The sequence below is a fragment of the Amia ocellicauda genome, chromosome 6, assembly GCF_036373705.1.
Source record: "Amia ocellicauda isolate fAmiCal2 chromosome 6, fAmiCal2.hap1, whole genome shotgun sequence".
In the NCBI taxonomy this organism is placed as follows: domain Eukaryota; kingdom Metazoa; phylum Chordata; class Actinopteri; order Amiiformes; family Amiidae; genus Amia; species Amia ocellicauda.
The window spans coordinates 21,108,161-21,135,567 of NC_089855.1; the positions used below are offsets into that span (position 1 = coordinate 21,108,161).

Consider the following 27,407-nt stretch of genomic DNA (forward strand, 5'->3'; position numbering starts at 1 on the left):
CACAGATTACTTTGAAACCTGCTGAGGGTGGCATCATTACAGTAAATATTATTATACTGGAATCGTTTTGCAATATTGTATTGAGCAATAATGTTTGTAAAAGCAAAGGGGGAAAACAATATAACATTTACTAAGCCACGCGATTCCATCAAAATGGAAGTTATCCATTAGAAATTGCATATTATTTTGAACTTGATTATTGAGCCCCAAAGGTGACATAGTTGGGGGGGAAATAAAACAACATCTGTGTGTACATGGTATATTAGTTTGTAGTACAGTTTACCAATTCATACAGCTTTTGAAATTTGCAACCAGAATTTAGTAAAATGTAATTCAGAATGTATTATAATTTATGCAGTTTACGAAATTGACTTGACAATTTTAAAAAGCTTGTGCACAAGTTCATCAAGTACATTTATTTTCCCACAACTATATCAATATATTTTGTTCAACCCCAGATAACAGACAAGGGCATAGTTAATACAGTAACTACAATTATATTTAGTTGATACTGAACTGGCATTTGCACTGTATGACGGAACCAAAGACATCAAGTGTTTGTAGTAACGCTGGGTCCCAGGATAACTTGACATTGTTTGAGAAAGCTATAAATTAGCAGATGCCTTTGAAACCACAGAATGTCCTGTGCAATTCTAATGGGATATACCTGCAACTTGACTTTGTAAAGAGGCACTGTTCATTTGGATAAAACCTATACAGTTTATCAAACACCACTTATCCACACAGATTATGAATTCCTTTGGGTAAAAGTACATGTGACCCTTGTTTCGTCTGTTGGATTAAATGTAGCTGTGACCAATCTGATGTTTTATTTATAATGCTTGCAACGGCAACAGAGTAAACATTCTTCCATTTCTACCACACCAGCACAGTATGAGGGACAACATCGCTGGAAAAATTACTTGGTACTGTACAGAGAGAGGTTTGACAGGAACAAAAAGCAGGCAGAGCTGTCTGGTTTTGAAGCAGAGTAGGCTAGATATTTTCAGGGAAGATCTTTATGGAAATACATTTTACTTCCACAAAACACAAAGAACATTTTATAAACCTACTGCAAGTGATACAAATATGAATTTGTAATCAATCAAGTATGACTGCTGTGTATTTCCAAATCCACTGGGACCCAGCTCCTAAGAAAACTAACTGCAGGCACCAGATCCCGAATAATGCCAGCTGGCATTCCCACCTTCTCAACACAGAGACCTGACAGTGGTCATGCTGGGTCACAACGATGGGGATGCATACTTTTAAGGAAGAAGGCCAATGCTGAAGATAAGACTGTCTACAGCTCTTAATATGCTTTTTAATAGAGGACTTTGAAAGACTGAAAATGTCTATTAGACAAAATAAATCAGCAGGATTTTGTTTTGCCAAAGTGCCAGTAGGTCTTTACTAAGTGAAGGATACAGCTTTAGAGCTTTATTAACAAGCAGGTCCTTCAATGGTAACAAAGCGATTAAAATTCCTTCTGCAGCAACCTCAAGACCATTATTAAAACAGATTAGGAGAGCAAATTCTGTTGCCTTCCCCACCACAAAAGGAGATTAATGTGATCAAATTTGAATGTGTTGCTGTACATTACTGGAGTAAAAAATAAAACAAATATTTGATGTAGTCTAACGGGGTCACCTTATCAACAGAGCACCTACAAGAATAATCTGTATTGCAAAGCCTGTCTTAAATTGAATTTGACATACACTTGTCAAAGCAGTTTCTGACCCAATGGAAACAAATAATTGCTGGTGCTGCATTGTACAGAGACGGGGCATGTTCTTTTAGTGCTTTGTATAAAGCCAAGCAGCAAGTACTTTGATAAAATGAATCTTTATTAGGGGTTCCATGACCATGAACACTAAACTTAATTGGCCAAAAAAAAACAACACATCTGCAGTTAAGATTAAAATTTGTAGTCTTCACTATTTTTGTGTTGCTGTACGGTGGAGAGAAACCCACAAGCCTTTGACAGAATTAACTGGGAATTAGCCAATGCCAGAACTGCAGACCTACAAAGGAGCTTCATAGAGCAGAAAGTGAAATACCAAATATGGGCAGCACGGCCACTTAGTCAGTACTGCAGGAGTAAGAGCTACAAGACGGGAATTCGATGCAAATGGAATCTTGAATGAACAACTGCAAAACGTGAGTGGATATTCCTCAACCATCTGCCAAACATTCCTATACGGCTGCATTCTGGCTGGGCTCAGATACAGTCTTATTTAGAGAATAAACAAGATGGAAACAATTACTTTAACCTTTTTAACCAGCAAACCTGTCCAGTATGTTGTGTTTACACAGTACATATTTTGGCAGCAATATTATAATGTTCTGAAGATTAGATTTACACATACCCCTTACACACACACACACACACACAAATATATAATGACATATCATTCTGACAAGTCTTGCAGCCACCAGTTACCAAAGCAAGCAGCACAAGACAATCACGAAAGAGCAAAAGATTAATACGCACAACCGTCACTTCCGGCTCAGGCCTGCATTTCTTCAGCAGCTGTCAGCAGCATATGATGACAGCAACCTGCAGTGTGTAGTTCCTATGTGCTGGGCTCAGAAAAACCAAGCAGGGCCCTGACTGTGCAAGCTTAAATTATTCATTTAAGATTGATATAACGAGATAATCAAACCCAACACACAAGCTGCAACAAATGGAGGGAAATTAACCAGTTACTCGCTCAGATACAATCTCCATTCTAAGAGGGATAACAAAACAACAAAAACGGGCCAAGAAATACCGTATCAGGTCATTTTGCCCCTGTAACAAGCACGTTTTTTGGTCAAACATGTCCTGTACGCATCTCATCAGATTAAGAGTACCTTCAGTGGGTTTTGTTCTTATCCAAATAATAAAGGTTCAATCTTGCCAGTAGAGGAATACATAACAGAAAGCTTATTAAAAACACAAAGGTGTCATAGCAGAAGAGAGAAATAAAAAAATATTTATTTAAATAATTTATTCCATTAAACTGGTGCTCTTTTGCATAGCTGCTAAAAAAATCATTTGTGAGTGTTACTGCATAACCCAATCATTATAAATTGTTAACTGAATAGCAATATTAAGGTTACAGATGAACTCTGGTTAGAGTATACATGAGTGGTTAAGCTAAAGGGGAGATTTTAAATTGAATAAAAATATTTTTGGAAAGATGATGTAAAATCAGTTTCAAAACCCACAGAATGTCAGTGAAGCCTGCAGCTGCCCAGGGTGCATTAGGGGCGAAAAAGTTTTGTGAACCATATAACTGTGTAAGAAGTAGTGACATACAAGAATATAAACACCACTTGCAATCTTCAAAGAGACACGCTTGAGCAGATTATTCTAAATTTAGAATCACACCACAGAAAACCTCAACCTTAAAGGTTTTCAAAACACTGAATTAGCCCAGCTAGGCCACAGTTAACACACAATACCTGAAAAAGTAATTGGAGCTTCTGAAGAAGGATGAATAACATACTAAATAAAATACTGAGGTGCATTCCCAACAACACAGTGGTCATAGAACCACACAGTGTAACATTTCCACTGGAAGATTTACTACAAAGGAGAGCTGTCATTTCCATGTTTGCATCCTCACTTCCTGTAAACTAAAACCCTACTGTTGTGCATTGTGGCTTTGCTCCACTGTAACCGGACCGAGGTTCCGACTGACGATTCTTACCTGTCTTCCTCACCATCCACCACGTGTGCCGCCAGTGGCAAGGTCTTCAGTGGTAACAGGGTGGCAGAGGCAGCTAAGGCATTGATACCACTGCTCGCATCTTGAGCTAGAGAGGTGCCAGCCTCCGAGGCAACTTCTCCAGCTCCTAGTTTGGGTAGAGAGAGCAGGGACTGGTCGTGAAAGAAAAGGCGACGGGCATCTTCCAGCTGTGCGGCAGTGAGAGGCAGCAGGTTAGGGTACTGGGCAGCAGCTCCCTGCCCCACAGGAAGGCTAACCCTAGCAGGCATTGCGGAGGGCTGACTAACACTGGGAAGTACACTGCCGTTCTGTACAGACTGCGTGGCACTTTGGCCCATGGTGGGCTGAGGGACAACATTAGGAGGCACGTTAGTTGCAACCTGGCTCAAGGTCATAGTGGAAGGCTGCTGGCCGGCTAGTCCTTGAGCTAATGGTGGCTGTTCAACTGACATTTGAGACTGCGGCTGTGTCACACCTTGCTGCTGTGGATGGACTTTTGCCAGCTGCTGTGCCAGTCCTGAAACAGTACCAGGCAACATCTGCTGTAGGATCCCACCTTGGGAAGGCTGTGCAATCTGGGGCGGTGATGAAGTCTGTTGCTGCTGCAAAATTCCTTGAGGGGTAGGCTGGCTGACCACTGTGGCCATGCTCCCTCCGGCCTGCTGCCCCACTGACATCATCTGACCATTCCCAGATCCTGGTTGGGGGGCCATGGTGCCAGAAATGTGGGGTAGAGCCTGTGATGGCTGCTGCCCTCCTACCCCCATTCCAGAAGGGACAGGCTGGACTGGAGTCTGAATAATCTGTTGGTGTTGTGTGAAATCAGGTGGCAGACTCCCTCCTTGACTTACAGACATGACATGCGCCGGGGGTACCTGGGCTGGTGCGGTGCACTGCTGCTGTGGAGAGTAACCCATCTGCTGCTGCTGCGGGACCCCCTGCAAGCTCTGCACTGGGCCTGGCTGCTGACCCTTCTGTGCATATGCCAGCTGCTGCTGGGCGATGGCAGCGCCTGGGTGCCCCATTGACGTCTGTATGCTCGCAATGTTGATCGGAGCTTGCTGCTGAACAGTGGCGATGCTGGCAGGTACAGAGGGGGCTCCACTTGTCTTCAGAAGAGAGTGCGCAACATCCTGGGGATGCATGTGGGCCTGGGCAAGCTGAGACTGTGACAAACTCTGTGGCAGGCCTGGGTGGGAGGTCTGTAAGCCTTGAGGGCTACTGTAGTCCAGTGCTTGAGGAGGCTGCTGCTGAAAGGCCTGTAACACAGAGGGGGCTCCCACCTCACCACTTCCAACACTCTCAGTATAGTGGCTCAGAGTGCTGACTGTGCTGCTCACCGAGCTTCCACTTGTGCTATCGCGTTCAGAGCCTGTCGCACTTTCAGGAGCAACCTGTCTGATGCTCTCCACCACCCTGTGGCTGGGCATGCTATCTGAAGGGGCAGTTGCTGTCGCCATGGTTGGGGTCTCCTTGTCATAGTACTCAGTGCAGGTCCACCTGCCTTTCCTGAAAGGCTCAGAGCTAGAATCCAGCTTCACTACCCTGAAGCGGGAACTGGTAGTGGTGGTAGGTGGTGGTGGCTGTGGCGGCTGCTGTTGCGGCTGCTGTTGCACCTGGGGGACAGAGGCAACTGCTGCAGGTTGGACAATGGGTGCCACCCCAGATTGAGTGTTCACAGCCCCACCCATTATTACACTGGAAGCAGGTGCACCACTAACACCAGCAGCTGCCAATGCAACACCAGGATTCACAATGCTACCTTGCTGCTGCATCAGGTTTATATTTTGGCTGTTAGTTCCCATTAGGGCACTGCCCGTATTCAAGTTCATTAAGCCAGCTGGAAGGCCACTGGTGCTACTACAAGTACTGGTAACACTAGTGCTCACTAAACCTGGCAAGCTGGCAGAACTCGCTACGGCTATGTTCACATTACTAACATTGCTTGTCAAAGGATTAACACTAAGAGCGGTACCTGCTGCAACTGAGAGCATTCCAGTGGCAGTTCCTGGGGCACCAGCAGGCAAAGATTGGGTCACCACAGAGGCGGGCTCAAGAGCAACCCCAGCATTTGAAGACATTTTCTGTTCAGCGCTGGGCAATGGGGTAGTGGTAGTGCTGGTGGCAGCAGCAGCAGCACCCCCCCCTCCTGGAGCCGACACAGCTGTGGGTAGGACTCCTGGGTGCGCAGCTGGTGAATGGTGGAGAGGATGCCCATGGTGGTGGTGGTGGTGGTGGTGGTGGTGATGCTGCTGGTTGTGGTGCATAGTCCCATTCACCATGGTGCCATGCTGGGGTGGGGGGTTGGACAGGTGAGGCTGATTAGGGGAGACAGCACCTGGGGTTTCAGCCTCATGGAAGTTGTTCAGCGTCTCCTCCGAGGAGCTCCTCTCCGGACCCCCCATGTCCGTGGCCCGAGACAGAGAGACATCCAAGATCTCAGAGGAAGACAGGTCCTCCGTGTGTGACTCATCCAGGTCATCATAGCTCTCAGTGTCTTCTGCGATGCTGTTGTTGGTGCTCACAGAGATCTGAGCCGGGGTGACACTGGTGATCTGGAAGCCACTTTTCTTTTTCAGCTGAGCCCCGGCGGACGCGAGAGGCTGGGCTTGCAGCTGGGACTGCGAGGAGAGGAGGTTCAGGCTCTGGGGAGGATGCTGGGGCCCCGGGGAGGAAGACCCGGCCGGGGGTGGAGGCTGTATCAACAGGGGAGACTGGTAGTCATCAGCCGGATTGACATTATTGCTAATACTGGTTACTGCTGGCGTTGCCAACACTGAGATATTGCCGCTGCCGGTGTTACTGCCCCTTCTAGGAAATATTGCCGGGTGCGCCATCTTCCTAGTGTTAGCTGAATCTCCTGCAGACTCCGGATGATGCATTTTGTACAAATCCAGGGGTAGTTTCTTTCCGTGTTGTAAATGCAGGTAGCAAGCCTACAAAGCCCGAGCTGACAGCGGGGTTATTCCTGTACTGGCTAATACAACCGACCAAACGCACCAACAGTTTCTAATGTAAATTCAAGCCGCCGCCATTCAACTTTTTCTCTATTTAAATATTTCCCCTCCGGTAATGCCAAACAAAGTCGGCGGTGCGCGGCCGCAGCGTTACGCTATCCAGACGCGGTTATCGGGAGTGCGGCACACGGGTCTCAGTCTATTTCCGCTCCGACACAGATCTATTTATTAATATTTGATTTCAAATCCGTATGTCAGATAAAGTGATACATCTACCAGTATTGCAGCAAGAGATCACCTCCATCACTGCCAGGCGTTGAGTCGCATTATTTGAAAATGAATGCAATGAAACAGTCTGTCGCCGGTGCGGTGTCTGTCGACAGGGGTTGTCCTTTTTTTGTTTGTCACGGCAGTTGTTTAATCCGTGCCTTCATCTTTCTGTGTGTTTTTTTTCGGGTTTTTTATCCAATGATTGCTGTCTCACCCCTCTCTCTCTCTCTGATTCTCTTTAGCTACCAGCCACCCTCTTGCACTGTATTTCTCTGTGCCTGTGACGAGACTAAAGGGGGAGGAGGGCTCACTAACATGGCGACGGCGCAGGCGCAGTGCCGCCGCAGAGCAGCCAGACATAAAGCCAGTCTGGGAGAGGCGGAGGGAGGGGAGGCAAGAGCAGGAGAAGAGCTTCGGGCGGCTGACCCGGAAAGTACCGAGAGGGAGTGACGAAGGCTGACGAACAAAAACGAGTCTTTCCCGAAACGTGCCGAGTGTCCGCAGCATTGTTCGGGTTCGATCTTGTGCATTTGTATAGCACATGTATGTTACAGGCGGCGGTCGTGTGAGCATTAGGTGGGTGTTTAAGACACATGTGCCGAGTCTGCAGCTGTGTGACTGATATTTGAATGCACTGAAATGAAATAAGACAACCGCAGCGATGCATCGGAGACGGGCATCTTATCTGTGGTTCAAACTGCAGAGATGGGCGTTGTCCTGGGGCTCATCATTTATGATAAAACTCAAATTGCAATGTCCTCTCTGTATCATTCAGCGATGCTTCCGATCATGAAACACATCATTTAAATAAATGTGGAATGACACAGGTGTTCTAATGTAGTGTAATATTGTTTTTTTTGTATTTTGAATATTACAAATGATAATAAAATAAGCAAAATGTACAATTGTTTCATTCTTTGATAGCATTAACAAAAAAAACAACAGCATTTTTTATTCATTTTTGGTCATTTCACAAACCACTATGTAATAATGTGTTTACTGGTTAATACACAAGGATTCAGTGAGTTTGCTTTCTGCAGAAACGTGAAATAAGAATAACTGGATTATATTCAGTATTGAGGCAGGTCAGCATTATTCTTTGTTGTTTCGTCTGAGTAGGAGCATTTTTATGCTTTTATAAAACGTGTACATGAAACACCTAGTTATCTTGTTATTCCAAAAACAACAAAAACTGCCAGAACAATGTTTTCTAGTTATATTTTACTATTTGTTTTTTACTTATTTATTTATCTTACATGTTTGGAGTTTAGAAGAAAATAATGCATAACAGGACAAACATTTCAAATTCAACATGGGTTATCTATTGTTGGCTTTTTTGTGCATCATATTTTAATCGAAATATCAAGCCACAACATTATACCTGGGGTAAGGTCAGAGGAATGTCAGCTACTTTATACCTGCTGAAGGATATTACAGTGAAGACCAAGTTTTATCATCGGATCTGCACAGTCATACACAGTCTCCCGGTTGGGCTGCCACATTAAAGTGAAGCAACTCCAGTACAAAACAGAATAAATGCCTGCACCAGCCTTTGGCTTTAAACATCACCACACAGATGGTGTTTTAAAAAATAACTTTTTTCAGCATCCAGGCCAATTTGCTGTGTGCCCATGGATGTGTCAGCATGTATGGCAGAGGGCTGCAATTGTGCAGGTCTTCAATCTTGCAGTAGTACTCTGCTGGCCGAGCAGGAACTCTCGTATTGGAGTTATATGTGTGTACTTGCTCTGTGAATACCTACAGACCTTCACTTTCCGGAGCTTTCTCTTTTATTCTTATTGTGAGCTGACATGGAAGCTGGATTCAGTCAGTGGGTTTCATATGATCACATAATGAGCTGTGAAAACAGACAAAGAAGGCTCTGCAGCAACAACAACAACAACAACAACAACAACAACAACAATAATAAAGATCTGCCTGTTGTTTCAAACTTCCATTAACAATCTTAGCTAAGGGAAATATAACCGGATCATGATGTTTGCCCTTCTTTCTTCAATACAAACAAATTCACCTTAGTAGAGAGTTCTGGCTATGTTCAGATTTCAACCTATAATAAAGATAATAATGATGGATATCATCATCATTCTAGGGCAAAATAAAAATGCCACATTTTTAGCAGAGTTAGAAGATTGCAAGTGTTATTGCTATGCCTGTGACCCATTTTAAAAGGATGTATCAGAGACAGTGCTGTGTGAAAAAAGTCAATTGCAGACTTGAATATGACAGAGAAGCAAGGGTACAGTTTGTGGATATGATTAAGACTGGCTGGTGGTTGGTCCTGCTGGACTAGTAATTCATGCTGGGAGAGAGAGCCTCTCATTAATATTGGATGTAACAGGCCTTGCAGTTTGTGCTTGTTGCTGGGCTCTGCTCAGCTTTTTCACACACCATTATCAGAGTTACCCTCAAAAATACTTTAAAATAACTTAATGACCCTTGTTTTATCAATATCTGAAAGATGGAGATGAGTATATTTGAACTATTTGAATTATCTGTACTGAAGTTGTTCTTAGTTGCAGTCATAGATTTCTGAAACACATGATGATATTTCATCCATGCATTATCTTTCTCAGTGGTCAAACATGCTATTGCAATATAATTATATTAGAGATATTGTGGAAACTACAGTATTACAGTCTCAAATGTTAAATCTTATGTAATTCCAAATAGATATCCAGTAATCCATGTATGTTTTCATAACCATTACATTTTTAAATTATTTAACACTTTGTTTTAAGTCATATAAGTCATCCTTCTGTAATGAAGGTAGGATACATGAAGTCTATAGATAAAACAAAGTAGAAAGGCAATTCATTTTCTGATAAAACAGATGAACGGGTAAACAGATAGATATGTAGATAGACAGACAAGTGGTCCAGTTTTGTTTAATAATGGCAAGTCAGTGGGTAATTGAATATGCTGCCATATTTATATTCATTAGATAATCAGAATACTAATCATGTCTAAAAAAAACCCACCTCCTCTACACAAATTACTTTTGGCTAATTAAATATTAAGGACCCCAGAAGTCTTGAATAAGCAGGTGTGTCATGGTAATACATATTAAAGTAAAGCACGCTGCCACACTGTGATTAACATATGCCCTTTGTAACTGCGAGTCTTTGGCCAGGCTGGGTAGACAGGCTGTCCCCTTCCATACAAATGATGGTGTGTGAGAGCCAGCGAGAGCCGATTGCAATGTAAGCGTCTGGTGCTGTCAGCAGCTTTAAATCACACTGGCCCTCGACAACAAAAAACACAGAGCGCTATTGTGTTCAGGAACAATAATGTTAAATTTATACAGTGCAGCCTGCTTTCATTTCACAAACACTTATAAACAGGCATTTAATGAACTGTAAAAAAATGATATGATCATTATATAGTATTGAGTCTGTTACAGGTTTAACTATCACACTTATAATCATTAATATATTTTGAACTGAAGAGCACTGGTAATGTTTATAAAGAATAGTGGGTATGGCTATGATTTTCTGTGAATAGTACATATATATTTAGAGAGAGTGAGAGAGAGAGAGAGATATTCCAATAACAGAAGACATTTGTAGACATATTCATTGTACATATATATTTTAGAAGTCTATGCATAATGTAAATGTGTGGTTTCAACATCAATTGCATAAACTGAAGGAACAAACAGTGATCAATGGGAAACAAACAGACCAAAACCTCGATGAGTGTCTATCTCAGTCTCGGGCTGGAGACTCCTGTGTCACTCTCTTCCACATGCTGATCTCTTCGCTCCCAGTCGTCCTGCCGGGGATATGAATGAGAGCCCATGGAGAATCACAACTCCATTGGAATGCTCGGTTTATTATTTTTGGACGGCCCTCCCAACAGAGAGCTCTAGTGTTGTGCTGGGTTATCAAATGCGTTGGACTGTCTGCCTGCTTTACTTCAGTGATGCGTTCCTGTCATGTTATAAGTAGGATGCCTACAAACTACTTAATACAAAATTGAAAAATCCCATATATTTTTATTTTCTCAAACGTAATTGAAGCTGACATGTTACATCCCAGAAAGTAAATAAATAATACATTCCACTGCAGTGTTTAGAGTACCCACAATAACCATAAACTATTAAATTAAAGAAAAACCCACTGACACAATAAAATGGCAGCTTCGACCTGAAATAAATCCATTAGAGGTTTATTAAGACATGGGAAATATAGGGATAATTTACAGTATATAACATTCTCTGGTTTTAGCATTAGAAACAATATATAGAATTAGAAATACATTATTTGGTCATTGATAAATGTCTTTATAATGTATGATTCTCTTCATATTTCTGGAGCCCCTTTCATTTATCTTGAAAGCTTTTGTCATGGGACTATACATACAAAACAGGCTACATCCTGCTATGACTCCATAAAACTGGAATTCGTCTTAATGATTTTGGTTTTTGCTTCCAATTGTAATGTATGCTTTTGTGTTGAGTTAGGCCCATCTTTTACAAAGCTTTATTGTATGATTTTTAACAGCACATTTCCAGAAACTTATGAATGGTATATACATGATTATATCGAACAATATTATATCGAACTATAATGTGCCCTGTTTTGATAATATTGTCATAAAATCTCTGGTTCCACATATTTAAAATAGCTAGATTGTTTTATTGTAGCTCCAAAAAATTGAAATTGAAGGCGTTGTGTTAGGTTTGATAATGTGTACACTAACCAAATGAATATCAAGCTAGAGGAGCAGAAAAAAAGGTTTATTTTTCATTCACATATTGTTTGTTGTCGATACTTTTCTATGCTCCTTCTCTCTTGTAGTTTTATGATTCTTGTTATTGTTGGAATTTAAATGTGCTTTTGGTTCTCTCGAGTTCATGGTTTTAATTTGATTGTGGCAGTCATGTTCTGTTTACAATCAGATGCTACCAAAAGAAACAGGACATTTTAAGTATGGTGCATTTTAAATCAACCTAGAGCTTGTTGATATTATTTTTGTCGGGATTTCAATCATTTAAATAAGATAAACTAACACTGAGATGAATACTGTCTGTTGAATAAAGGATATTGTTGCAGGCTTATTATATGTTGTACCCCTGTACCATGCATTAAAACAAACATGAATAAAAATAATATTGAGATGGATTCAGGAGGAAATCTCAGTAATACCAAAGGGCTTTAACTTGATATCTGTGCTTCCAAAAGCCAGGACTTTATGGGAAGGATTTACATCTCAAGACTGACTTCTGTGTCTCAGTATCACAAAGTCTTGACTTTCCAAGGTTCTCCTTTAAACAAACAACAGTAGGGGGAGAATTAGTGGTCATAATCATCATTTCATATCTTCAGGCTTCCAATGTTGATTTTCACATGTTTTCTTCTGGCTCCTCTGTTTGCTTTTTCCAGATCAGCTCCAGTCAGACTCTGTAAGTCTCAGAATAGACCAGCGCAGACATATTAGTACATTAAAAAGTGACATGAATAACAGGAAATCTACTTTAATTACTTTTATTTTCCTCTCTTAAAGTTCATTTTTATTTATACATTTTACTAAAGTATGGTGGACAAGCAAATTATTTTGACCCATGTGCTCTTGAATCACCTAGGGATGCATTGCATTACTCATTTCATTATAGCATGTCTTGAGGGATCTCAGGATTATTATTTGTTTTTTGCAGGAAATACTTGCTTTGCATGTCAAAACACGATGCAAGCACAAATTACAGTAGTTAATCACACACTGTAGTGATTATGATAAAACACAGATGACAAATGCCATGAGAGATGTTGCACATTATGTGAAATAAAGATGTACTCCTTCAAAGATCCCTCCTGGTCTTATCACACAATTATCACAGCCATGGCATACATGTCAGTCTTATCTTAATCTGAGCGCATGTGTGTCATTGCATTGTAAAGAAGAAAGCTGGCATTTAAAGTAATACTGTCACTAGAAGTGGAATATTTGTCATAAAAGAAACAAATTAACTGATATATACACTGATATATACACTGATATATACACTGATCTGCCATAATCTGCCATTGTGTAGGTCCCCCTTTTGCTGCCAAAACAGCCCTGATCCATCGAGGCATGGACTCCACTAGACCTCTGAAGGTGTGCTGTGGTATCTGGCACCAAGACCTTAGCAGCAGATCCTTTAAGTCCTGTAAGTTGCGATGTGGGGCCTCCATGGATCGGACTTGTTTGTCCAGCACATCCCACAGATGCTCGATTGGATTGAGAGTCAACACCTCGCGATTCATCAGACCAGGCCACCTTCTTCCATTGCTCTGTGGTCCAGTTCTGATGCTCAGGTGCCCATTGTAGGCGCTTTCGGCAGTGGACAGGGGTCAGCATGGGCACCCTGACTGGTCTGCGGCTACGCAGCCCCATACGCAACAAACTGCGATGCACTGTGTGTTCTGACACCTTTCTAGCAGAACCAGCATGAACTCTTTCAGCAATTTGAGCTACAGTAGCTCATATGTTGGATCGGACCACACGGGCCAGCCTTCGCTCCCCACGTGCATCAATGAGCCTTGGCCGCCCATGACCCTGTTGCCGGTTCACCGCTTTTCCTTCCTTGGACCACTTTTGATAGGTATTGACCACTGCAGACCGGGAACACCCCACAAGAGCTGAAGTTTTGGAGATGCTCTGACCCAGTCGTCTAGCCATCACAATTTGGCCCTTTCCCACCCACTGACAGGTGCAATGAAAACGAGATTATCAGTGTTATTCACTTCACCTGTCAGTGGTCATAATGTTATGACTGATCTGTGTATATTAAATAATCCACTATTGACAAGGAAATATTTAAGATGTGGTTAAAAAAAGGGAAAACTGAGCATGGATTACATTTATAAATGAGTTTTCAAGACTCTGACAGTGATGCAATAATTATATTTGTCAAAACAAGGTGATCAGGTCTATGCTTAAATGAACAAATTCAAAGCACTGTAATTATGGTAACCACATACATAGCGCAAACATTGAATCCTGAGGTTTCCATATTCCCACCCAAGCCTGAGGTAAGCACCCGTTTTGTATCTTAAGAAGCTAAGACAAGGTAAAGTGTTCATCAAACCAACCATGAAGAAATGTAAAAAACTGGAGCTTACTTAAATTAAAAAATAATGTATATCGGTTACCTCCCTCATATGTATTGTTATGCACTTACACCTAAAACAAGTAACAATTGACTTAGGAATATTCCACTGGTGAGAACGCCACAAAATGAAACTGAGAGTGCCAGTGTGTGTGGAAGTGAAAACCAGCACAGGCTCCACATGAGTCCTTTAACCTTGGTTTAGTCGCGTGATTACCCAAACTTTCCAATCATGGTACTGAAATGACTTAGAACATCAAAGTAAAGGATGTGGAGAAGACTTATCAGCTGTTTGTTTTACTTTACTTGACTCTACAACTTGTTCAGTGAAGTAAAGTAAAACAAATAAGTGGGATCACAGTACTGGGGAAGTTACTATGAGAAAGGGATACAAAAAAAAAAAAATCCCCAAATAAGTAGCTAGCTACATTTAAAGTTACTTTGAAAAAGTAGGTTGCTATTTTCAAAGCTACACAAACGATATATACAGTATGATATATAAATTAAAATAACGCAAGATTGGTTAGATTTTGCTTTGGGTGTACAATAGCTTTAACTGCACTGACACTGTCCTTGACAAAGTGCTTACAGACTGCAATGGATACACTTGATAATCCGTTTCATTACCATTGCCAAGGACTTTTTTTGGTGTTATGTTGCTGGTTTTACAAGTCCATTTGGCAGGTCGAAAATCTATAAATCATTATCACAGGCCAAAACATGGCACATGACTGGACTCCTGCGGGGCAGCCCTAGTCAAAAGCCTTCAGTGTGAACCCAGGATGACCGGTCTGAATCTAAATTGTGCCAAACTGTGTACAATGTGCCTTCACCTATAGCCTGCACCCCTGATTGCAATGCCTGGACACAGGGAGCGGTGGGAGCTATAATAAGTAGGATCTGTGCCTGATCTTCCAGTGACACACAGCTCTCTTGATATTAAGTGAAGTGTCACATGAGGGTGGAGCTGTACTCCTCAGGAAATGACTAACAACTATGACCTTTCATTTACTGTCATAGTGGTATTGAAATTGTCTTTAACCACTGTGATCATCCCTCTGAAATTCGGAATTATCTAACACCTCAAGGGACTCGAGAAAGGTTTGTATACCAAAGTGAAAAACACATATAAGTCTTTGTTTATTAATTTCTAGTCCAAAATAAAAGAAAAGAATGCTAATGCAACTCTACACTAGTTGTAGTAATATATACACAATCAAACACATGGAAATATTACTAAAATTTTAAATATCCTCCTGGAGATTTCATGACTGTAATTCATAATATGTAAGGGCTGTATACTTGCCAGAGAAATGATTCTCCAGATCACTATGAATGACTCACCAATAATCTGATACTGAAAGACTATTGCAAAACACTATTGACTATTGGTGTAGAAAAAAGTATGGAAAGCACAAACCTGGAACATTAATTTAAAGTAGAACATTTTGGGCAGGGAGACAGACACGTTCACATATTTTGGTGGTAACTGACACCTTCAGCCTGCCATTCTTTAACCTTGAATTAGATAAAGTGTCAATTCATAATCAAAACTTAAGGGTATTGGTTTTTAATCTTTATGTAAACATAACAAAATAGAATACCATAACAAATCAAAAGCTTATTAACATATGCTTAGTTATCTATGTCATATTTTTATACAGTACATCATACATTCTGAGTATTGTCACTTAATATGCAATTTTGGATTGTATCACATTTGCATAAGGTATAATAATTAGTTATTTTCTAGAGCATGTTGGTTATGTTCAAATATTTTGTTCTGTTCAGACAGGTAGTAGTGTTTAGGGAACTATGCAGAGGATTCATAATTCATGTAAGGAGCCTTTACAAATCAAGCTTTGAACGTCTCATCAAGTCTGTTGCGACATTGGACCTTTATATCTGAGTCATCCACAGAAACAGATGAGTAAGTACAGTATATACTTTACCCCTCCAACTAATAGCCGAAATGTTTGCTTAATACTTCATAGATAAGGTGTGTATTGTATGTTGCTGAAGGGGGGGGTTAATAAAAGCTCACTGCAGTTCACCTAATTACAGTATCAGTTGAAAGGAGCTAGATGGCATACAATTATAAACCATCTCAATACATTTGATCAATATTTTTATTTGCTCCTTGAATTGACATGGTGAAAAAGATGGGAAACACACAGAAAAATATTTTTTAGTTAACTAGTGTGTAAACTAGGTACAAGACAATATAAATACCCTTCTCAAATACTGAATTTTGTGAGTCAGTATCAGTGACTGTGCATCTTCTGACTTGTTGCTTTCTAAATTACCTCTAGCTAAAGTAGCCCTGTTTATGAAGGGTCTCTCAAAAGCAGTCTGTTTATCGAAACATCACACAAATACGTATAAACATTTATGTCTAGTATATGTTAATATTGCTAATAGGAGGAAGATTGAAGGTAACTCTTAGAAAGCATCTAAGGTTAGTTTGAAGTTCACAAACTATCTTTACTATCAGCACTAAACTGATTTCACAGCCCTTGGGTTTCCTGAAGCATAAACTGTTATCTTAGTCAGTTAAATGTTTGTGAATGCCAGTTAATAATGAAGAGTAAAAAAAGATTACATAAGCGTGAAAGCGAGCTGAGCTGGTCTTCCGAGTGATTGTATGGAAGAAGCCAACCAGTTAAGACTGTGGCAACGGCAATATTACTGCTCATAAAAAGTATGTAACCATGTGTTAAAAATAATAAAATGAACTAATGCATTGTAAAGCAACAGAAGCATTGTTTGTAATTTCATAAATCGGCCCCTTTGATCTTGCCAAAACAAGATATTAGCAGTACATTTTTGAGGACAGACTATTATTGTTAGACAAGACCATCCCATCTCTCTGGGAAACATTAGACCACAGAGAGGTACTGATCCCGTGCACATGTATGTACACTTCCTTGAACATTGTAAACTGTAGTGTATGATAGTTTATCCTATGTTTAGTGAACATTATTGCAGCAGCTACAGAGCTCTGTGACACACATCTGCTTATTCCCTCATCAGGCTTTGGTTTAGTTAGCAAGTTGTGTTGAATGGGGGGGGGGGGAGTTGCAATCAAGCTATTTCTTGTTAGATAATTATGAATTATATTGCGGTTGCTGGTGTCAGCAAGGACACATGCACAAAAGTGGAGCCTTATCTATACAGCTTACCACATCATTAGATTGCACTGTAAACCTAATTCATAAGTTTCTGTGGAATGTCAGGCATGTTGAAAACTGAACTGCATCTCTTTAGTCTGAACAGACTCCCATAAACGGATTTGATTCTCCAAGGTACTGACAAAGACAACTCAAGGTAGAACTTCAAATTCAACCAAGAAACAAGGGCAAAGGTCATAGGTGGAAAATAACAGCAACACAATTAGGGATTGAAAAAAAGAAAATTATTTGAAACAGTGGATTAGATGAAAAGGGAAATACACTTGTAAGGGAAGTGGGAACTGGTCAAAGCCAAGGTAGTGGCAGAGCTAAATCACTTGACTACGCAATTGTTCAACTCTTGACAGCTGTAATCAAGTGGCTGTCAAGACTGATTGTTGGGTAGAAAATTAAGTTAAATTAAAACCACATTTTATAACCAGAAGGCTGAAAAATATGGCAAGCCAAATTATCATTTAGATATCTCTAAATGCATTTCAAGATATCTTCAAATATTTCAAGATCTCTCCAAATAAGGTGCTTTTTAAAGATCTCTAAATGATTTGAAGATATCTCTAAATGATTTAGACATATCTGCATATCATTGAGATCTTCAAATGACTTCCTGTTAATTTAGATATGTGCAAATAATTTCAAGATATCTTTAAATTACTTCCTGTATTTTGACTGAGATTATCACTTCCCGTTTCGTCCTTCAGTTACATACAAATGAATTAACTAATTAACTAAGTTATAATCTTGGGCTACATACAGGACGTGATCTGAAGAAATCTCAATGATTTAGAAATCTCAAAATTAACAGGAAGTCATTTGAAGATATCTTTCAAGATCTCTAAATCATTTAAAGATATCTGCAAATCATTTAGAGATCTCTAAATGTACTTTGAAATTAGATCTTTAAATGTTTATTTGCAGATGTCTCGAAATATTTGAAGATATCTTTAAATTAATTAAAGATATCTCTAACTGATAATTTGGCTTGGCATAGAAAAAGGCCCACGAGACACTTGGTGGCCGAAAATGCCAAAATGGATACAAAGAATTAATGTCCGCAAAAATCCATGTCCAGCCACTAACTGCAATCCTGTTAATCAGACGCCTTCGGAACAGACATTACACAAGCATTGGTGTATATTCCTTCAAAATACAGCTCAAAGCTCATTTATCTGACTTTCAAGTGTAGCATAATCCCACAGGAGCTGTACACGCTGCACTAGTTATTTGCTGACGTCCACAACCAACAGAACAATGCTGTTCTATTAAATTCTCTTCATTTTTATGCATGGGGCAACAGGATCACTTGTGCTCTCTCACTGTGAACAGGTGGTCTGACTGAACACTACAGGGGATGCAAGCATCTACATCTCTCCCAAGTGAGTCATTTTGATCAGACAATTTTATTAACCGGAAACCACTCTTAATTGGGAAAGGCTAAGCATTCAAAATTAAACCCCACAAAAATAAACATCTATAAAAGAAGAACACACAATATTTGGAAATACTTGCATTTAATTTGAGTGAGTCAATGAACCAACATAAAATCTGTAAAAAATAATTCATAATCAAGTTGATGGATTTGTAAACTAATCGAAACATTGTACGGATATCAGTAGCAGCTCTCGGGATGAACTGCTGGAATCTCCCAAATCTCGTCGTCGACCACCTGTGTGACAGGTGCGTCTTCAGTGTGTGCCAGTTCGGGCTCAGCCAGGTGTTCTCGGGAAGGAGAGACCGGCGACGGCTCAGCTGGTCGTGGCTCCTCATTCTGTGCAGCCTCCTCCAAGCCCGCTGGGGAAGAGGCACCATTCTCAGCTTGATCATCCTGCACAGGACTCACTTCTTGGGCCTGTGTAGTCTTTTTATCAGTCCTAAAGAAGTCATTCTGAACGACGTAGCGAACGCACTGCAAGATCACATTTCTCTCGTGACGGATGTCTTGAGCAAGCAGCTGGGGGCAAAGAAACAACATCATTGTGAACAACATTCACAAAACAGAGCACAGATTCTACAGAAACGTTTAAACCTCAAAGTAGAGACAGTAGCTGTACAAGGTAAAACGTGTTGCCAACATGTTTTACGGGGAGTCCGTGACATTTACAGAGAAGAACATTACCTCTCCTCTTCCAAAAAAAAGCAGCTTTATAGATTTCTTTAAAACATGACTTTCTACCATGCAGGTGTCCTGGAATAACTGTTTAGCTCTCATACCAGTAGTGTAATTAATACTTGAAAGAACATTTTTGTCTGGAACAAAAGCTCTTTGAAAAGATCAACTTGTGTGTATGAAGACTTTATGCAACCCTTAGCATATTTTATACACGTTGTAGCATTCATCAATAGGCAGGAAAATAGACTACAAATCACTGCATTGTATGAGAGGTTTTAGGTTGTTATCAATAGTGGTTAATACAAACTCTGCCAAGTGAGATTTGTACTTTAAAAACTATATTTTGGGCACACAATCACACAGTCTTATTGTGTAATGTGAGTGACCCAGTGGATGCCACCGTCAGCAGGTTTCCAAGTCATCTGTGAGGACTTTTCTGGAGAATCTCAGTTCTGTTTTTAATGGCTGCTTTCTGTTCCAATGACGTCACAAGTCACATTTTCTGCCATTTCTATGCAGTTCAAGATGCAATAGTGCACACAAAGACTTTTAAAACATAAAAAAAATGTTTTTCTAAAAAGCATACTACATAATGATATTCTAAAGTCTGTATTATTCAAATGTATCAAAGTCCACTATTACTCCAATTTACTGGTATACAAGCCTTTATTCACAGAAATATTTATTCCCATTTTTAATAGGAAACTTAAACGTGAGGGGTTTTCAACTTGTAAGGAGCAGGTTTATGTGGAGTTCTTCAATTAAAGCAACAAGTATGTAATTAATGGCTATAATTCACATTATCCCTCTCTTTTCTTAGCAATCTTCTTATGTGAATAAAAAATATTTTCCCAAGCCTGAGCAGGCTCATTAGGTAAATGGGTAGAGGTACTCATTCATCCTGGCCACGGCACAAAAGCCCAAAGGGGCTGGTAGCCTGGCAACGGGTTTGAATCACAAAATTCAACAGTACCTCTCAAGATCTTTTTTTTGTAACTAGTGCACCACTGGAGCAGCTCCAGTAACAAGAAACCTCCTTCGGAAATTGAATCAGCTGAACAGCTTTCTCTGTGAAATCACTGCTGGCATCCATGAATTGAAGTATGAAGCCAACCTGCAGCAACTTCTGCTCTCTGGGATTGTTCATTAGGTCTGAAATCAGCCACTGTCTAAACATCTATAAAGTTTTGATCTGGACTGGAGATTAAAATTTGAAACCATGGAGTCCACAGTATAACTTCTTGTAACTTATGGGCACCAATCCTTCATGAATGAATGTATGAATCCCACAGGAATAACATACAAATGCCTCAATCACTTCATGTTGATTACATGTATAATCCCTAACCTCAAACCTAGTCTGTAACCTGCCGTCACTAACCTTATTAAACATGGGATTAAAAGCAGAACACAACTGAAGTGCATACCACATGCATGTGTTAAAATAAATGAATTAATTAAGAATCTGTGCTCATTATTGTAAAGAGTAGCCTAAATTCTATATTCCGAGTTATTCTCTGCAAGTATGAGACAACTACCTGGGATTATTTGTGTTCTACAATTATGCCATAATTGAGTGGAAAAAGGAAACAAAAAAAACTCAACCTGACCTGAGCTCAAAAATGACAATTGGATTTAACGAGAAATCCTAAAATATGCATCCATGTTGAAAACAGTGACGAGGAACAATCCAAGATTGAAATGAATAGTTTATCACGAGGCAGGAAGTGATGAAGCTGCAGGCTGCATGTGCGTGTTCTCGGTGTGTGGAGAAAGGCCTTACCATTTGCAGCAGGGTCGGCCGGCGGGGCACAGGGCCGCCTCTGGGCGGAGGGCGACGGCCGCCTCTCCTGCGTTGGCCAGGGTTGAACTGCCCCCTGTTGGTGGGAGGCTGGGGCTGCGGCCCCCTGTTTTCACAGTGCTTTGCTGAGCCGTCACTGGGATTCCTGCTCTCTGCCACAGCCCGCAACAGAGCCTGATTTTCCTCCACAACTTTAGAGATTTTCAAGAGGGGCATTTCTGCACAGAACACAAAAGAAACCAGTTTAAATCAACGACATTACCCACCCCCTCCCCACAGTAGCTAAGCAATAACATTTTTTTGCTCTGTGCAGGTTAACAAAATTCCAGTGTTCATTAACTGACGAATGGATGACTTCTCTCTCACAGTGCCACTCACTTTAATCCTGGCTACCAATCCACAGCATCCCAGGATAAAATAAGCTTTTCACGTGAAACTATAATGTTTCTCCGTTAGCCACAGTAGACAACGATGGTCTTGAAAAAGCCTAGAATAATCACTTTGAAAAACAACAGGGGCTGTTACAATGTTTCAAAATGAAAATTGGTAATTAATACCATACCTTTAGTCACACATCAGAATTAAGGAAGCACGACTTAATTTCAGATGATGAAAAGTGAAAATAAAATCTTTCAACAGTTTGGACTTAAGTAGACTTGTGGTACACAGGTTAATTAAATTTGTCAATGACCCTAAAGTGGGTGGGGTGGGACTGAGCAAACATTTGTGAAGTCACCTACCATCAGGGGCTTGGTCGCTGTCACTGTCACTGCCCGATGTGCTGCCATAGCTGGCAACAAGGGAGCACAGACCCGAGGTCATCTGTTTTGGGGTCACCGACACACTGGGCGCCGCTTCATCCTTGTCTGAATCTACAAGACGGAAACCACAAATATGTCAACAGCTTCCTATTATCAGTCTGACCTTGAGATAGAGAACATGAAAATAACCTTGAAGAACACGAATTCATCGGCACTCCATTCTCGGTCTTCTCTGAGATTATCGAAGAGTAATGAAACCGTTTGCTGAAAGACAGGTTGGATCTCGGCTCTGTAAGCTGCTCTTTGTGTAACTAGTCTTGGGCCATGTCTAAAGTGCCTCAGAATGGATGCCATGGCAAGCTTGAAGAAAGGCTTAATGCATGTACGTCTTATGCCCATGGCTGATCACTGTTTATAAATTGAGATTTGGAATTCCGAAGGCTGTGAAAAAACAACAAACTCTGTTCTCCCAACTGTAAGCGTAGCACTAAAATTGATGCTCTTATCTTATCAAGATCAGGAGTTTTGATTGGCCTAAAATTTGACTTCATCTGTAAAATTTGCATTAATAAACTGCCAACTTTCAATGCAATAAATCAAACTAAAGATAACTAAAATTAGCAGTTTCCTAAATATTTTTTTTTATGAGGCTAAGCGTATGGTTTTTGCATTTGGCAGGGCCCGTCAACGTGCTGTACAAGCGGACCTGTTGAGTCGCTGTTGACTAGAGCTCCTAATGGGTCTCCCTCGGGTATGCTCTGTGTACCGGCTTGCTTCTCAGCTACGTTGCTCTCTGGACCATGAATCAGCTGGTCCTTCTGCATCTGGTTCCAGGGCCTTTTCTGAGAGATCTGAAACCTTCCTCGAGATGGGCAGTTCTGACCCATATTCTGCGCTTCAGGACCTCTCCAACTTCCTTTCTTCTTCATCCGTCTGTGTACAACATCATCCAGCACAGGAGTGAGCACAAATCACAGGTATTATCAGGTTCTCAGTTAACTTAATTAAGCAGTCAAGCCAGGATTGAACATTTTAATAAAACGGATTTGATCAATTTTCATAAGCCCCTTTTACCCACATAAAGTCGGCTGATATGAATCCTCAAACAGAAGCACAAAGTTCTGGTTATAGTAAAGGTTGCTCAAGAAAAGCAGAAGATAAAAATATACATAGCTGATGGGTTTATTGTTCAATTTCATGAATACAATATAATGTGTATATTTATATACACAAACAAACCTGAAATGAAAAAGGGTTATTTTAAAACTTGCCCAAACTCTGCTGTCTCCAGCACATCTCCTCGTTCCTCCTTGTGTTGCCTCATCCTGACCTTCCTCTCAATATTAGTCAGAGTAGGGTAGTTCCTGGGATTAATATAAAGAGCAACCAAAGTAAATTAAATTCAATTAAGCAAGTGAGTTAATAGAATATTAATGGTACATTATTAACCCCAAGGATACTAGAAGATTGATCATACAACACTAGATTCTTGAAAACTAAGGGTATAAAACAAAGACTGCATAAATATTTAAATAAAACATGAAACTGCTCCCCCTAGTGCATTTTCATTTTTATACAGGAACCTTGAAAATGTATGCAGCATATACTGCAAACAGAGAAATCACACATGAGTCATGCGTGGATACAGCTTGAATCAGAAGTGTGAAGAAAAAAAAAATAGACCATTTCCAAACAAATGTGACAATAATAATACCAGCACCTAGGAGCAATCTGTCACTCTATATATACCAGGGAAGTGTGATTTATACAGTTAGGTCCATAAATATTTGGAGAGTGACACAATTGTCATCATTTTGGCTCTGTACACCACCACAATAGATTTGAAAGGAAACAATCAAGTGTAGACTTTCATCTTTAATTTGAGGGTATTTACATCCAAATTAGGTGACGGTGAAGGAATTACACCCATTTTTATATGTGGTGCCCCCAGTTTTAGGGGCTCAAAAGTATTTGGACAAACTAACAATCATTAATTAAATGATGAGTTTCTATACTTGGTTGCAAATCCTTTGCAGTCAATGACTGCCTGAAGTCTGGAACCCATAGACATCACCAGATGCTGGGTTTCTTCCCTGGTGATGCTCTGTCAGGCCTGCATTGCTGTCTTTAGTTCCTGCTTGTTCTTGAGGCGTTTTGCCTTCAGTTTTGCCTTCAGCAAGTGAAATGCTGCTCAATTGGATTCAGGTCAGGTGATTGACTTGGCCATTGCAGAGCATTCCACTTCTTCACCTTAAAAAAGTCTTGGGTTGCTTTCGCAGTATGCTTCGGGTCATTGTCCATCTGCACTGTGAAGCGCCGTCCAATGAGTTTTGAAGCATTTAGCTGAATCTGAGCAGATAATATAGCCCTAAACACTTCAGAATTCATCTGCTGCTTTTGTCAGCAGTCACATCATCAATAAATACAAGTGAACCAGTTCCCTTGGCAGCCATACATGCTCATGCCATAACATGCTTCACAGATGAGGTGGTATGCTTTGGATCATGAGCACTTCCTTTCCTTCTCCATGCTCTTCTCTTCCCATCATTCAAAGTTGATCTTTGTCTCATCTGTCCATAGGATGTTGTTCCAGAACTGTACAGGGTTCTTTAGATGTTTTTTTGGCAAACTCTAATCTGGTCTTCCTGTTTCCTGTTCACATCTTGTGGTAAACCCTCTGTATTTACTCTGGTGAAGTTTTCTCTTGATTGTTGACTTTGACACAGATGCGTCTACCTCCTGGAGGGTGTTCTTGATCTGGCCAAATGTTGTGAAGGGGTTTTTCTTCAGCAGGGAAATAATTCTTCTGTCACCCACATAGTTGTTTTCCATGGTCTTCCGGACCTTTTGGTGTTCCTGATCTCACCAGTGCGTTCTTTCTTTTTAAGAATGTACCAAATGGATGATTTGGCCACACCTCATGTTTTTGCTCTCTCTGATTGGTTTGTTTTTATTTCTAGGGCAAAACTGAAGGCAAAACACCCCAAGAACAAGCAGGAACTAAAGACAGCTGCAGTGCAGGCCTGGCAGAGCATCACCAGGGAAGAAACCCAGCATCTGGTGATGTCTATGGGTTCCAGACTTCAGGCAGTCATTGACTGCAAAGGATTTGCCACCAAGTATTGAAACTTACAATTTAATTCATGATTATGTTAGTTTGTCCAAATACTTTAGAGCCCATAAAATTGGTGGGACCACTTACAGAAACGGACATAATTCCTACACTGTTCACCCAATTTGGATGTAAATACCCTCAAATTAAATATGAAAGTCTAAACTTGTTTCCTTTCAAATCCATTGTGGTGGCATACAGAGCCAAAATGATAACAACTGTGTCACTGTCCAAATATGTATGGACCTAACTGTATATCAGTAGTAGCAGAAGACGTAGTAATAGTAATAGTATTTAGCCTACAAAAAAACAGCACTATAGATTATGTAAAAAGGTAAAATCCATATCAATAAAGGCAAATAAGTGGGGACATACAAAAATGTTTCTTATAGAAAAGTTGCTTAAATCAAGGAATTCATTTTGTTTTTTGCTTTTTACACCTACTTCTGTTAAAACATATTGCCATTCTGTAGCCCAGCCTTCAGTTTGACTGACACACACTCACTTTTTTCTTTCTTCTCTCCATTTTGAAATTTCCTCTGGAGTATCAAGTTTTATTCTTTTTGCTCCTGGGGCATGCATCTGGGAAACAAAACACTGAGATGAGAATGTGCAAACTGTACATTTTAAGATAAGAAATGTAAGTAACAGGTCCCAATGCTGAGAAAGTAAACCTATGCAGGACCAAGAAAAGCAAGCAGGTTTAAAAAATACTGCATTGTTAAATGGCACACATTAAAATGACTTACATTTCTCCAATGAATGCTGACCAGCTTTTCGTGGGCAGTAAAATTGCAGCCAACTACAGAACACTGGAAAAAAAAAAAGTTAAATATTTCAGCTGAGAGAGATTTCACACAAATCGGACATCAAGTATCCACAGCTATTGCAGTTCAAATGCATCTTTTAATTGAATGAAAACTAAATGCATTTTTCAGTCAGGTAAAATGAACACTACACATTTTTTTTATATAGTTTTGACCAATTAGGTAATATAGTGATGAATAATTGTGATGAATGGCAATTCATAAGTATTGTGAACAAAGGCACAATATTATTTGTACTGAAATCCACACAATGATTTAGTGAAACTGTGCAATACTTCACCTTTATGTGCTGAGACCTGTGTTCTTCGTACTTCTCCTGGTTTTTAAACCCACGGTCACACGTGTCACAGAAGTGTGTGAACACAGGCTCCTTCTTCTTTTTCTGCAGAACAATAACACACTTATAAGGACACAAACATCAACGTGCAAGAAGGTGTGGAGTGCATAGACAGGCTGTGGCAACAATTTAGCTTTACATGTGTGAATATTGCATTTGTTTAATGTATTTTTAACAAATCAGGCATTGATCAACTAAACGACTAATAATCACAGCAACATCATTTTACTATTTTCATTTGCTTCTTCTTTTAAACAAGATGTTAATTGAAATGTTAAATGTTGTTATTATCCCCACTCGTGTGTAAAGCATGCTTAGATGATTAGTACCTTTTTTCCTCCTCCTTGTTGGCCCTGTCCCACTTGTGAGTCTGGGAGATGTTGAAATTGGTTCACTTGATCTGCAAATGTCAGGTTTAGAGTAAACAGGCAGTTTGCATTAACAAACATGCAGTAGGCCTGTATGAGCAGATGACTACAGGACCTCGACTACTGCAATAGAAGCACATAATGGGTTTGAATAACAAACCTCATGAATGCATACAGAAACCCTGTGTGAGAAGGGTGTACTACAGCATACTATAATGATAATATAGTGAGAAAACAGGACATTAAAACAGTAAACTTGAGACAAAGGTAAGTTTTAAACTGCTTACATCAGCTAATAAAATGATAACTCACCATCCATTTGGTTAGTAAACCCAGGTTGCTGCTGACTTTGTCCCCCATACCAACATCCTGGAGGTGGGTAGAAGCCCTGGCCCGGAGGAGGTCCAAACCAGTTGCTGTAACCTGGATAAAAGTGGCCAGGAGGTCCTGGAGGTGGCCCATGAAATACCGGCGGTCTAAGCATAGGTCCCGGAGGAGGACAGCTAAACTCTGGTGGGGGGTAATGTCCGAAATTATTCATCATGTTAATATTTTCCTTTCCACCAAATCTGAAGACCTGGCACCGCACTTTAAACCCTTCACCACGATTTGTTTGCTATCTCTCACATGTCTAGCTTCTCCACACAACCATGTGCATTTTCCGGCATACGTCACGTCCGGGAATCAAAACGATGCAGTTCAGCATTTTAACACTAGACTGTGACAAAAACATCTCCTAACAACGGGCATCCATTCCCCTGTACCATATAGCAGGCCTACCATGTTTTACCTTGGAAAACAAAAATGCTAATTGTGAATGCTTGTCCCCGCCTCTTCCTGGCGATCCAC

General features: G+C 40.4%; 2 protein-coding genes across 3 annotated transcripts in view; both read right to left on the reverse strand.

Moving 5' to 3' along the window:
- The window catches only part of tsc22d1 (TSC22 domain family, member 1), a 49,139-nt gene extending 41,895 nt beyond the window's left edge, over nucleotides 1-7,244 (reverse strand). The window contains exon 1 of the mRNA XM_066706644.1: nucleotides 3,699-7,244. Within this exon, the coding sequence (XP_066562741.1) occupies nucleotides 3,699-6,598 (2,900 nt within the window). The 5' untranslated portion in view covers nucleotides 6,599-7,244. The remainder of the gene's footprint in view (nucleotides 1-3,698) is intronic.
- Nucleotides 7,245-18,736: 11,492 nt separating this feature from the next.
- On the reverse strand, nucleotides 18,737-27,343 carry nufip1 (nuclear FMR1 interacting protein 1). Of its 2 annotated transcripts, none has more exons than XM_066706649.1 (10): nucleotides 26,871-27,343; nucleotides 26,520-26,590; nucleotides 26,134-26,235; nucleotides 25,776-25,838; nucleotides 25,532-25,608; nucleotides 23,186-23,278; nucleotides 22,681-22,847; nucleotides 21,894-22,025; nucleotides 21,136-21,371; nucleotides 18,737-19,193 (listed from the first exon to the last, which is right to left on the reverse strand). In XM_066706649.1, the coding sequence occupies exons 1-10, from the start codon at nucleotides 27,100-27,102 to the stop codon at nucleotides 18,852-18,854; spliced, it is 1,515 nt and encodes a 504-aa protein (XP_066562746.1). In that variant the 5' UTR covers nucleotides 27,103-27,343; the 3' UTR covers nucleotides 18,737-18,851. The 2 variants fall into 2 exon arrangements, with proteins under 2 accessions (XP_066562746.1, XP_066562745.1); XM_066706648.1 differs by having other exon boundaries at nucleotides 22,621-22,847; nucleotides 26,871-27,342.
- Between the last annotated feature and the right edge of the window lie 64 nt (nucleotides 27,344-27,407).